The 13756-nt window shown below is 45.4% G+C and overlaps 1 protein-coding gene across 6 annotated transcripts in view; it reads left to right on the plus strand.

The window, feature by feature from the left end:
• Positions 1–13756, plus strand: part of LOC132406000 (leucine-rich repeat and IQ domain-containing protein 4-like) — a 155712-nt gene that overhangs the window by 51708 nt on the left and 90248 nt on the right. Inside the window, exon 5 of one of the 6 annotated variants that reach the window (XM_059991154.1) lies at positions 5805–6221. The exons of the other annotated variants lie outside the window; for them this stretch is intronic. Within the exon in view, the coding sequence (XP_059847137.1) occupies positions 5805–5938 (134 nt within the window). The 3' untranslated portion in view covers positions 5939–6221. Of the gene's footprint in view, positions 1–5804; positions 6222–13756 lie in introns of those variants that run through there. 6 annotated transcript variants of the gene reach the window in all.

Genomic DNA, 13756 nt, shown 5'->3' on the forward strand with positions numbered 1-13756 from the left:
TGCTCACTCTCTCCACTTCTGACCCCTCTATGAGGATTGATATGTATTCCTTTTTCTTCCTGAAGTCCACAATCAGCTCTTTTGTCTTACCGACATTGATTGCCAGGTTGTTACTGCGGCATCACTCCACTAGTTGGTATATCTCGCTCCTGTACACCCTCTCGTCTCCATCTGAGATTCTACCAAAAATGGTTGTATCATCAGCAAATTTTTAGTTGGTATTTGAGCTATGCCTAGCCACAGAGTCATGGGTATAGAGAGAGTAGAGCAGTGGGCTAAGTACACTCCCCTGAGGTGCACCAGTGTTGATCATCAGCGAGGAGGATATGTTATCACCAATCTGCACAGATTGTGGTCTTCTGGTTAGGAAGTTGAGGATCCAATTGCAAGGGAAGTAGAGAGGCCCAAGTTCTGTAACTTATCAATCAGGATTGTGGATATGATGGTGTTAAATGCTGAACTATAGTAAATGAGCAACATCCTGACTTAGGTGTTTGTGTTGTCCAGGTGGTCTAAGCCCGTGTGAAGAGCCGTTGAGATTACATCTGCCATTGACATGTTGTGGTGATAGGCAAATAGCAATTGGTTCAGGTCCTTGTTGAGGCAAGAGTTCAGTCTAGTCATGATCAACCTCTCAAAGCATTTCATCACTATCGATGTGAGTGCTACCGGGCGATCATCGTTAAGGCAGCTCACATTATTCTTCTTAGGCACTGGTATAATTGTTGCCTTTATGAAACAAGTGGAAACTGATGCCTATAACAGTGAGAAGTTGAAAATGTCCTTGAATACTCCCGCCAGTTGGTTAGCACAAGTTTTCAGAACCTTACCAGGTACTCTGTAGGGACCCTCTGCCTTGTGAGGGTTCACCCTCTTTAAAGACAGCCTAACATCGGCTTCTGAGCCAGAGGTCACAGGGTGCAGCAGGGATCTTCACAGCTGTAGTTATATTCTCTCTTTCAAAATGGGCATAGAAGGCACTGAGTTCATCTGGTAGTGAAACATTACTGCCGTTCATACTAATGGGTTTCGCTTCATAGGAAGTAATGTCTTGCAAACCCTGCCAGAGTTGTCATACATCCAATGTTGACTTTTGGAAGAGGACAGCGAGGCTTGAGAGGAAGTGCGGCGGCGGCCATTTTCAAATTGTCCAATTGCTTCTCAGATCAGAGTTCTGAGAGGTGGGACTGCGCAGGCGCGTGAAGGAGGCCCGGGAAGGAGGGAAGATATATAAAAGAGATACTGAGTGAGGTAGTTCTCTTTTGGAAGAGGACAGCGAGGCTTGAGAGGAAGTGCAGTGGCGGCCATTTTCAAATTGTCCAATTGCTTCTCAGATCGGAGTTCTTGAGAGGCAGGACTGCGCAGGCGCGTGAAGGAGGCCCGGGAAGGAGGGAAGATATATAAAGGAGATACTGAGTGAGGTAGTTCTCTTTTGGAAGAGGACAGCGAGGCTTGAGAGGAAGTGCGGCAGCGGCCATTTTCAAATTGTCCAATTGCTTCTCAGATCGGAGTTCTGAGAGGCAGGACTGCGCAGGCGCGTGAAGGAGGCCCGGGAAGGAGGGAATATATATAAAGAACGCCGCCTTAAGAAGTGGGCAGCTTCGTTTGCGGGCAGTGGAGTGCGCCGGGAGCAGAGTGTAGGGCTTGGGCTCAGAGGGCTTAGGCGGAAGAGGGCACAGTAGGCTTATCTTTTAGTTCTTGTATTTTCAGTTATTTGGGAGGTATGAGTGTGAGGGCAGCTTGTTGTTCTCGGTGTCGGATGTGGGAGATCCTGGAGTCTCCGAGCCTCCTGGATGTCCACATCTGCGCCAGGTGCGCCGAACTGCAGCTCCTGAGGGACCGAGTTAGGGAACTGGAGTTGCAGCTCGATGACCTTCGCCTGGTCAGGGAGAGTGAGGAGGTGATAGAGAGGAGTTACAGGCAGGTGGTCACTCCAGGACCACGGGAGGCAGATAGGTGGGTTACAGTCAGGAAGGGGAAGAGGCAGGTACTAGAGAGTACCCCAGTGGCTGTACCCCTTGACAATAAGTACTCATGTTTGAGTACTGTTGGGGGGGACAGCCTACCCGGTGGGAGTGACAGTGGCCGAGCCTCCGGCACAGAGCCCTGTAGCTCAGAAGGGTAGGGTTAGAAGAAAGAGGTCCATAGTAATAAGGGACTCAATAGTCAGGGGCTCAGACAGGCGTTTCTGTGGAGGTGACCGGGAGTCCCGGATGGTAATTTGCCTCCCTGGTGCCAGGGTTCGGGACGTTGCTGATCGCGTCCAAGATATCCTGAAGTGGGAGGGTGAAGAGCCAGAGGTCGTGGTACATGTAGGTACCAATGACATAGGAAGGAAAGGGGAAGAGGTCCTGAAACGAGAGTATAGGGAGTTAGGAAGGCAGTTAAGAAGAAGGACCGCAAAGGTAGTAATCTCGGGATTACTGCCTGTGCCACGCGACAGTGAGAGTAGGAATAGAATTAGGTGGAGGATGAATGTGTGGCTGTGGGATTGGAGCAGGGGGCAGGGATTCAAGTTTCTGGATCATTGGGACCTCTTCTGGGGCAGGAGTGACCTGTTCAAGAAGGACGGGTTACACTTGAATTGTGGGGGGACCAATATCCTAGCGGGGAGGTTTGCTAGGGCTACAGGGCGGACTTTAAACTAGTAAGATGGGGGGGGGGCGGGAGACTATTTGAGGAGACTATGGGAGAGGAGGTTAGTTCACCAGTGGAGCAAGAAAATAGACAGTGTGTGAGGGAGGAAAGGCAGGTGATGGAGAAGGGATGCGCTCAGCCCGAAGACGTAGGGGAGAAGAAAGAAAAGGATAATAAATTTGAATGCATTGTTAGGGATGGAAAGAGAGGAGGAGATGGAGAGAATCTTAAATGTATCTATTTTTATGCTAGGAGCATTGTAAGAAAGGTGGATGAGCTTAAAGCGTGGATTGATACCTGGAATTATGATGTTGTAGCTATTAGTGAAACATGGTTGCAGGAAGGGTGTGATTGGCAACTAAATATTCCTGGATTTAGTTGCTTCAGGTGTGATAGAGTAGGAGGGGCCAGAGGAGGAGGTGTTGCATTGCTTGTCCGAGAAAATCTTAAGGCGGTGCTTTGGAAGGATAGATTAGAGAGCTCCTCTAGGGAGACCATTTGGGTGGAATTGAAGAATGGGAAAGGTGCAGTAACACTGATAGGAGTGTATTATAGGCCACCTAATGGGGCGCGTGAGTTGGAAGAGCAAATGTGTAAGGAGATAGCAGATATTTGTAGCAAACACAAGGTGGTGATTGTGGGAGATTTTAATTTTCCACACGTAGACTGGGAAGCTCATTCTGTAAAAGGGCTGGATGGTTTAGAGTTTGTGAAATGTGTGCAGGATAGTTTTTTGCAACAATACATAGAAGTACCGACTAGAGATGGGGCAGTGTTGGATCTCCTGTTAGGGAATGCGATAGGTCAGCTGACAGATGTATGTGTTGGGGAGCACTTCGGATCCAGTGATCACAATAGCATTAGCTTCAATATAATTATGGAGAAGGACAGGACTGGACCTAGAGTTGAGATTTTTGATTGGAGAAAGGCTAACTTTGAGGGAATGCGAAGGGATTTAGAGAGAGTGGATTGGGTCAAGTTGTTTTATGGGAAGGATGTAATAGAGAAATGGAGGTCATTTAAGGGTGAAATTATGAGGGTACAGAATCTTTATGTTCCTGTTAGGGTGAAAGGAAAGGTTAAAGGTTTGAGAGCACCATGGTTTTCAAGGGATATTAGAAATTTGGTTCAGAAAAAGAGGGATGTCTACAATAGATATAGGCAGCATCGAGTAAAGGAATTGCTCGAGGAATATAAAGAATGTAAAAGGAATCTTAAGAAAGAGATTAGAAAAGCTAAAAAAAGATACGAGGTTGGTTTGGCAAATAAGGTGAAAGTAAATCCGAAAGGTTTCTACAGTTGTATTAAAAGCAAGAGGATAGTGAGGGATAAAATTGGCCCCTTAGAGAATCAGAGTGGTCAGCTATGTGTGGAACCGAAGGAGATGGGAGAGATTTTGAATGATTTCTTCTCTTCGGTATTCACTAAGGAGAAGGATATTGAATTGTCTAAGGTGTGGGAAACAAGTAAGGAAGTTATGGAACCTATGACAATTAAAGAGGTGGAGGTACTGGCGCTTTTAAGAAATTTAAAAGTGGATAAATCTCCGGGTCCTGACAGGATATTCCCCAGGACCTTGAGGGAAGTTTGTGTAGAAATAGCAGGAACTCTGACGGAGATCTTTAATATGTCATTAGAAACGGGGATTGTGCCGGAGGATTGGCGTATTGCTCATGTGGTTCCATTGTTTAAAAAGGGTTCTAGAAGGAAGCCTAGCAATTATAGACCTATCAGTTTGACATCAGTGGTGGGTAAATTAATGGAAAGTATTCTTAGAGATAGTATTAATAATTATCTGGATAGACGGGATCTGATTAGAAGTAGCCAGCATGGATTTGTGCGTGGAAGGTCATGTTTGACAAACCTTATTGAATTTTTTGAAGAAGTTACGAGGAATGTTGACGAGGGTAAGGCAGTGGATGTAGTCTATATGGACTTCAGCAAAGCCTTTGACAAAGTTCCACATGGAAGGTTAGTTAAGAAGGTTCGGTCGTTAGGTATTAATGCTGGAGTAATAAAATGGATTCAACAGTGGCTAGATGGGAGATGCCAGAGAGTAGTGGTGGATAATTGTTTATCGGGATGGAGGCCGGTGACTAGTGGGGTGCCTCTGGGATCTGTTTTGGGCCCAATGTTGTTTGTAATATACATAAATGATCTGGATGATGGGGTGGTAAATTGGATTAGTAAGTATGCCGATGATACTAATATGTTGTGGATAATGAGGTGGATTTTCAAAGCTTGCAGGGAGATTTATGCTGGTTAGAAGAATGGGCTGAATGTTGGCAGATGGAGTTTAATGCTGAGAAGTGTGAGGTTCTACATTTTGGCAGGAATAATCCAAATAGAACATACAAAGTAAATGGTAGGGCATTGAGGAATGCAGAGGAACAGAGAGATCTAGGAATAACAGTGCATAGTTCCCTGAAGGTGGAGTCTCATGTAGATAGGGTGGTGAAGAGGGCTTTTGGAACGCTGGCCTTTATAAATCAAAGCATTGAGTACAGAAGTTGGGATGTAATGCTAAAGTTGTACAAGGCATTGGTAAGGCCAAATTTGGAATATTGTGTGCAGTTCTGGTCACCGAATTATAGGAAAGATATCAATAAATTAGAGAGAGTGCAGAGACGATTTACTAGGATGTTACCTGGGTTTCAGCAATTAAGTTACAGAGAAAGGTTGAACAAGTTAGGTCTCTATTCATTGGAGCGTAGAAGGTTGAGGGGGGATTTGATCGAGGTATTTAAAATTTTGAGAGGGATAGATAGAGTTGACGTGAACAGGCTGTTTCCATTGAGAGTAGGGGAGATTCAAACTAGAGGACATGATTTGAGAGTTAGGGGGCAGAAGTTTAAGGGAAACACGAGGGGGTATTTCTTTACTCAAAGAGTGATAGCTGTGTGGAATGAAATTCCTGTAGAAGTAGTAGAGGCCAGTTCAGTTGTGTCATTTAAGGTAAAATTGGATAGGTATATGGACAGGAAAGGAGTGGAGGGTTATGGGCTGAGTGCGGGTAGGTGGGACTAGGTGAGATTAAGGGTTCGGCACGGACTAGGAGAGCCAAGATGGCCTGTTTCCGTGCTGTGATTGTTATATGGTTATATGGTTATTGTTATATGGTTGTTATATGGACTCCAACCTCATTCAAAATAATCTCTTTACCCTAGAAATAACCCTATGCAAGTCAAACCTGGTTTTCTGGTACAGACCTGTGTCGCCAGCCTTGAATGCCACAGATCTAGTCTTCAACAGACGACGTACCTCCTTGCTCATCCACAGCATACACCAAAGCAAAAATTAGTGGGAAAATAGAGGATTGGGAAGCTTTTAAAACCTTCAGAACAACTTAAAGAATCATTAAAAGGGAAAAGATTAAATATGAAAGCAAGCTAGCAAACAATATCAAAGTTGATAGTAAAAGTTTTTTCAAGAATATATAAAATAAGAAAGAGATAAGAGTGGATATAGGCCTGCTAAAAAATGAGGCCAGGGAAATATTAACGGAGAACAAGGATATGAAAGATAAACTAAATTACTATTTTGCATCAGTCTTCACTGTGGAAGACACTAGCAGTATGCCAGATAGAAACATAGAAAATCTACAGCACAATACATGCCCTTCCAAGTATAGACTTGGAACATGGACTGTTCCACAAAGCCGACAAAAAGGCAGGCATAACTGGGACCCATACAGGTGCCCATGGCTACACCCTTGGTTTGGAAGAAGTGGGAGGAGCCAAAGGAGAAATTATTGAGAGTAAGAACTAATTCCGCTAGATGGAGGAGAGTGGTGGTAGAGGGGAATTAGTTAGGTCTGGAATCCAAAAAGAAGCGAAGAGCTTCGAGACTACCCGTATGGGTCCCAGTTATGCCTGCCTTTTTATTGGCTTTGTGGAACAGTCCATGTTCCAAGTCTATACGGGTATTCATTCCCCTCTTTTCCTTCGCTACATTGACGACTGCATTGGCGCTGCCTCCTGTATGTGTGCTGAGCTCGTTGACTTCATTAACTTTGCCTCAACTTTCACCCTGCCCTCAAATTTACCTGGTCCATTTCCGACAACTCCCTTCCCTTTCGTGATCTTTCTGTCTCCATCTCTGGAGACAGCTTATCGACTGATATCTACTTTAAACCTACAGTCTCTCACAGCTACCTGGACTATTCCTCTTCCCACCCTGTCTCTTGCAAAAATGCTATCCCCTTCTCACAATTCCTCTGTCTCCACAGCATCTGCTCTCAGGATGAGGCTTTTCATTACAGGGCAAAGGAGATGTCTTCCTTTTTTAAACAAAGGGGCTTTCCTTCTTCCACCATCAACTCTGCTCTCAAACGCATCTCTTCCATTTCCCGCACATCTGCCCTCACCCCATCCGCCCGCCACCCCACTTGGGATAGGGTTCCCCTTGTCCTCACTTACCACCCCACCAGCCTCCAGGTCCAACGTATAATTCTCCATAACTTCTTCCACCTCTAACGGGATCCCACTACCAAGCACATCTTTCCCTCCCCCCCCCCCCTTCTGCTTTCTGCAGGGATCGCTCCCTACGCGACTTCCTTGTCCACTCGTCCCCCCCATCCCTTCCCACCGATCTCCCTCCTGGCACTTATCCTTGTAAGTGGAACAAGTGCTACACCTGCCCTTACACTTCCTCCCTCACCACCATTCAGGGCTCCAGACAGTCCTTCCAGGTGAGGCGACACTTCACCTGTGAGTCGGCTGGTGTGGTATACTGCGTCCGGTGCTCCTGGTGTGGCCTTTTATATATTGGTGAGACCCGACGCAGACTGTTAGACCGTTTTGCTGAACACCTACACTCGGTCCGCCAGAGAAAGCAGGATCTCCCAGTGGCCACACATTTTAATTCCACGTCCCATTCCCATTCTGATATGTCTATCCATGGCCTCCTCTACTGTCAAAATGAATCCTAACTCAGGTTGGAGGAACAACACCTTATATACCGGCTGGGTAGCCTCCAACCTGATGGCATGAACATTGACTTCTCTAACTTCCGTTAATGCCATTCCTCCCCTTCTTACCCCATCCCTGACATATTTAGTTGTTTGCCTGTTCTCCATCTCCCTCTGGTGCTCCCCCCGACTCTCCTTTCTTTCTCCTGAGGCCTCCCGTCCCATGATCCTTTCCCTTCTCCAGCTCTGTATCACTTTCACCAATTGCCTTTCCAGCTCTTAGCTTCATCCCACCCCCTCCGGTCTTCTTCTATCATTTTGCATTTCCCCCTCCTCCCACTACTTTCAAATCGCTTACTATCTTTCCTTTCGGTTAGTCCTGACGAAGGTTCTTGGGCTGAAACGTCGACAGTGCTTCTCCTTATAGATGCTGCCTGGCCTGCTGTGTTCCACCAGCATTTTGTATATGTTTGTAAGAAAAGATGTGCTGGATTTGGAAAGGAGCTTCACAAGGATGATTCCAGGATAACCCTTTCATACGAAAGGGTTATCATACGAGGAACACTTGATAGCTCTGGGTCTATTTGCTGAAATTTAGAAGGATGAGGGGAATGTCATTGAAACCTTCTGAACGTTGAGAGCCCTAGATAGAGTAGATGTGGAAAGGATGTTTCCCATGATGGGGGAGTCTAGGACAAGAGGACGCAGACTCAGGATACAGGGGTGACCATTTAAAAGAGATGTAGAGAAACTTCTTTAGCCAGAGGATGGTGAATTTTTGGAATTTGTTGCCATGGGCAGTTGAGGAGGCCAGGTTGTTAGGTGTATTTAAGGCAGAAATTCTTGATTGGACATGGCTTCAAATGTTATGGGGAGAAGGCTGGGGAGTGGGGCTGAGGAGGAGAAAAAAGGATCCGTCATGATTGAATGGTGGAGCAGACTTGATGGATCAAATGGTTCAATTCTGCTCCTTTGCCTTATGGTCTTATGATACTTGATCTATTATTAGGGAATAAGACAGGGCAGGTGGTAGAAGTTTACTTTGCATCTAGTGATCATAATGCCATTGCTTTCAAATAAGAATGGGAAAAGATTGGCCTGGTCCACAGGTTGAGATACTAAATTGGAAAAAGACCAGTTTTGATGGTAACAGAAAGGATCTGGCAAGTGTAGATTGGGACAGGTTCTTTACTGGCAAAGCTGTACTTGATAAGTGGGAGGCCTTCAAAAGTAAAATTTTGAGAGTGCAAATTTTCTGTGCCTGTCAGAATAAAGGTAAAAATAACAGTTTTAGGGAACCTTCGTTTTCAAGAGTTGTTGAAGCTTTGGTTATGAAAAAAGGAGGTGCATAGTAGGTATAGGCACGTAGGAACAAATGAGGTACTTATGGAATATAAGAGATGCAAGAGAACACTTAAGAAAGAAATCAGAAGGGCTAAAAGAAGGCTTAAGGTTGCCCTAGCAGACAAATGATGGAGAATTCTCAGCGATACTACAGATGTGAGAACATCAAAAGGATTGCAAGGGACAAAACTGGACCTCTGGGAGATCAGAATGGTAATCTATGCGTAGAGCCGAAAGAGATGGCAGAGATCTTAAAGGGATTTTTTGCCTCTGTATTTGCCCAGGAGAGGGACACAGTGTGCATTGAAGTGAAGCAAAGCAGCAACAAGGTCATGGAACCTGTACAGATTAGAGGATGAGGTAGTGTGGAAAATTAGAGTGGATAAAACCAATAGGGGCTGACAAGGTGCTTCCTCAGACCCTGAGAGAGGCATTGAAGAAATTGCAGGAGCACTAGCAGAGATATATAAATCATCCTGAGCAATTGGAGGTTAGCCAATGTTGTTCTGCTGTTTAAGAAAGGTTCTAAATATAAACCAGGAAACTCTAAGCTGGTGAGCCTGACGCTACTAGTGGGAAAATTATTGGAATGTACTCTAAGGAACTGGATATGAGTATTTGGATAGATTAGGGATAGTTTGCACGGCTTTGTATGTTTTAGGTCATGTCTAACCAATCTCATAGAATTTTTTGAGGAAGTTACCAGGACAGTTGATGAAGGCAAGGTGGTGGGTGTTGTCTACATGGACTTAGCAAGGCGTTTGCCGAAGTCCTCCATGGAAGGTTGGTCAGGAGGGGTCATTCACTCAGAATTCAAGATGAGGTAGTAATTTGGATTAGACATTCGCTTTATGAGAGAAGCCAGATTGGTGGAAGATGGTTGACTCTCTGACTGGAGGATGTGACTAGAGTTGTGCAGCAGGAACTGGTGCTGGGTCCTTCATCATCTATATCAATTAACTCAATGATAATGTGTTTAAGTGGATCAGCAAATTTATGGATGACACCAATATTGGGAGGTGTAGTGGACAGCAAGGAGGACTATCAGAACTTGCAGCTGGATCTGGATCAGCTGGAAAAGTGGTCTGAAAAATGGCAGATGGAATTTAATGCAGAGAAGTGTGAGGTGTTGCACTTCAGCAGGACCAACCAGGGTAGGTCTTACGCAGTGAATAGTAGGGCACTGAGGAGTGCGGTAGAACAAAGGCACCTGGTAATACAGATCCATAATTCATTGAAAGTGGTGGCACTGAAAGTCGTAAAGAAAGGTTAAGGCACATTGGCTTTCATAAACCAATGTATTGAGTACAAGAGATAGGATGTTATGTTGACGTTGTATAAGATGTTGGTGAGGTCTAATTTGGAGTATTGTGTGCAGTTTTGGTCAGCTGCCTACAGGAAAGATGTAAATAAGGTTGAGAGACTACAGAGAAAATTTACAAGGGTGTTGCTGGGTCAGGAGGGCCTGAGTTTGATTGAAAGATTGAGTACATTAGGACTTTATATTCCCTGGAGCACAGAAGATTGAGAGGAGATTTGATAGTGGCATACAAAATAATGTGGGCTATAGATAGGGTAAATGCAAACAGGCTTTTTCCACTGAGGTTAGTGGGACTACCACTAGAGGTCATGGGTTAAAGGTAAAAGGTGAAAAGTTGAAGGGGAACATGAGGGGATACTTCTTCACTCAGAGCATTGTTAGAGTGTGGAATGCATTGCCATAGCAAGTGGTGCATGTGAGCTCAGTTTCGGCGTTTGAAAGATGTTTGAATGATAGGCTGTGGTCCATGTACCGGTCAATAGCAGTAGGCAGTTCAAATGGTTCAGCATAGACTACAAACGTAGATGGGCCAAAGCTCCTGTTTCTGTGCTGTATTTTTCTATGATTCTATGTAGATGCATAGTTTGTTAGGATGGCATGCTTGCCTTTATTAGTTGAGGCATTGAGTTCAAGAGTTGGGAAAGAACAGTATGTGGCAACTTTGTAAACCTCTTGCATTCAATTCTGGTTGCCTCATTTTAAAAAAACATAGAGAAGTTTTGGAAATATGCAGAGGTTCAGAAGAGGTTTATCAGGATGCTATCTGGGTTAGATGCCTATAAAGAGATTTTGTTGCCCATTAACTGGATTTTGTCAACTTGTGCTCCTTCCTCTATCACACTTTACTTACATCAAGTCAAGTCAAGTCACTTTTTATTGTCATTTCGGCCATAACTGTTGGTACAGTACACAGTAAAAATGAGACATTTTTCAGGACCATGGTGTTACATGAAACAGAACAAAAACTACACTGAACTATGTAAAAAACAACACAGAAAAAAAGTACACTAGACTACAGACCTACCCAGGACTGCATAAAGTGCACAAAACAGTGCAGGTATTACAATAAATAATAAACAAGACAATAGGGCAGTAAGTTGGTGTTAGTCCAGGCTCTGGGTATTAAGGAGTCTGATAGCTTGGGGGAAGAAACTGTTACATAGTCTGGTTGTGAGAGCCCATATGCTACAGTGCCTTTTCCCTTACGGCAGAAGGGAGAAGAGTTTGTATGAGGGGTGCGTGGTGTCCCTCAAAATGCTGTTTGCGGATGCAGCGTGTAGTGTAAATGTCCGTAATGGCAGGAAGAGAGACCCCAATGATCTTCTCAGCTGACCTCACTATCCGCAGCAGGGTCTTGCAATCCAAGATGGTGCAATTTCCGAACCAGGCAGTGATGCAGCTGCTCAGGATGCTCTCAATACAACCCCTGTAGAATGTGATGAGGATTGGGGATGGGACTTTGAATCGGGAGGAAGTTACAGCTTGGGATTCAACTGGGAGCTCAGAGAATTCAACCGTTGTAGGTAGGATTTAAGCCTACCTGGTCAATACCTGTGGAGGAGGGGAAACCGCGCAGGCGCGAGTGACGTCAGCGTCGAGCGCGCACTTTAAAAGGCAGGACTTCTTTTCAGAGTGGTCATTTGAATCAGGAGCAAGTTACAGCTTGTGATTCAGCTGGGAGCTCAGGGAATTCGACCGTGTAGGTAGGAGTTAAGCCTACCTGGTCAATACCTGTGGAGGAGGGGGAACTGCGCAGGCGCGAGTGACGTCAGTGTCGAGTGGGCAGCGGAGTCCGTGGAAGCAGAGTCCTGGGCTTTGGCTAAGTGGGCTTCGGCGTAAGGGGACTCCGGTAAGCCTGTGTGATTGCTCGCTGAGGGGAAGAAGGTAAGGTCGCTAGGTGCTTTTTAGGCCTATTCTATTAATCCAGTTCAGGTATGGGGGAGACTGTCAGAGTATGCAGTATGTGGGAGGTCAGGGTCAACACAGTTGTCCCTGATGACCACACCTGCAAGAGGTGCGTCCAGCTGCAGCTCCTATCAGCCCGAGTTAGGGAGTTGGAGTGGGAGCTGGATGAACTACAGATCATTCGGGAGGCAGAGGCAGAGATAGATAGGAGTTATCAGGAGGTAGTCACACCAAAAAACCAAGAAGTAAGCAGATGGGTGACAGTCCAGAGAGGCAGTGGGAGCAGGCAGAGAGAGCAGAGCACCCCTGCGGCCATTCCCATTAACAATACCGTACTGGATACTGTTGATCAAGGGCAGGGACCCTTGACCTTCGGCCCCTCGAGTCTGCACCGCCATTCTGAGATCATGACTGAACAATCACTATCAATACCCAGTCCCTGCCTTGTCCCCATATCCCTTGATTCCCCTATCCATCAGATATCTATCTAGCTCCTTCTTGAAAGCATCCAGAGAATTGGCCTCCACCGTCTTCCAAGGCAGTGCATTCCTCACCTCCACAACTCTTTGGGAGAAGAAGCTCTTCCTCAACTCCGTTTTAAATAACTGACCTCTTATTCTCAATCCATGCCCTCTGGTACAGGACTCTCCCAACATCTGGAACATATTTCCTGCCTCAATCCTATCAAATCCTTTAATTATCTTAAACGTTTCAATCAGATCCCCTCTCAATCTCCTCAATTCCAGCGTGTACAAGCCCAATCTCTCCAATCTCTCTGCGTAAGACAGACCCGCCATCCCAGGAATCAACCTAGTGAATCTATGCAGCACTTCCTCAATTGCCAGAATGTCCTTCCTTAAACCTGGAGACCAAAACTGTACACAATATTCCAGGTGTGGTCTCACCAGGGCCCTGTACAAATGCAAAAGGACATCCCTGCTCTTGTATTCAATTCCCCTTGTAACAAAGGCCAACATTCCATTCGCCCTCTTCACTGCCTGTTGCACTTGTTCATTCACCTTCATTGACTGGTGAACTAGGACTCCTAGGTCTCTTTGCATTTCTCCCTTACCTAACTCTACACCGTTCAGACAATACTCTGCCCTCTTGTTCCTGCTTCCAAAGTGGATAACTTCACATTTATTCACATTGAATGACATCTGCCAAGTATCTGCCCACTCACCCAGCCTATCCAAGTCTCCTAACGTCCTCTTCGCATGTCACACTGCCACCCAGTTTAGTATCGTCAGCAAACTTGCTGATATAGTTTTCAATGCCCTCATCTAAATCATTGACATAAATCGTAAAGAGCTGTGGTCCCAATTTAGGGCCCTGGGTACCCCACTAGTCACCTCCAGCCAGTCTGAGAAACACCCATTCACTGCTACCCTTTGCTTTCTATCTGCCAACCAGTTTTCTATCCATGTTGAAACCCTGCCCCCAATGCCATGAGCTCTGATTTTACTCACCAATCTCCTATGTGGCACCTTATCGAATGCCTTCTAAAAATCTAGGTACACAACATCTACTGGCTTACCCTCGTCTAACATCCTTGTTACACCCTCAAAAAACTCCAACAGATTAGTCAAGCATGATTTGCCCTTGGTAAATCCATGCTGGCTCAGCCTAATCCTATTACT

Source organism: Hypanus sabinus, chromosome 2 (assembly GCF_030144855.1).
Source record: "Hypanus sabinus isolate sHypSab1 chromosome 2, sHypSab1.hap1, whole genome shotgun sequence".
Taxonomy (NCBI): domain Eukaryota; kingdom Metazoa; phylum Chordata; class Chondrichthyes; order Myliobatiformes; family Dasyatidae; genus Hypanus; species Hypanus sabinus.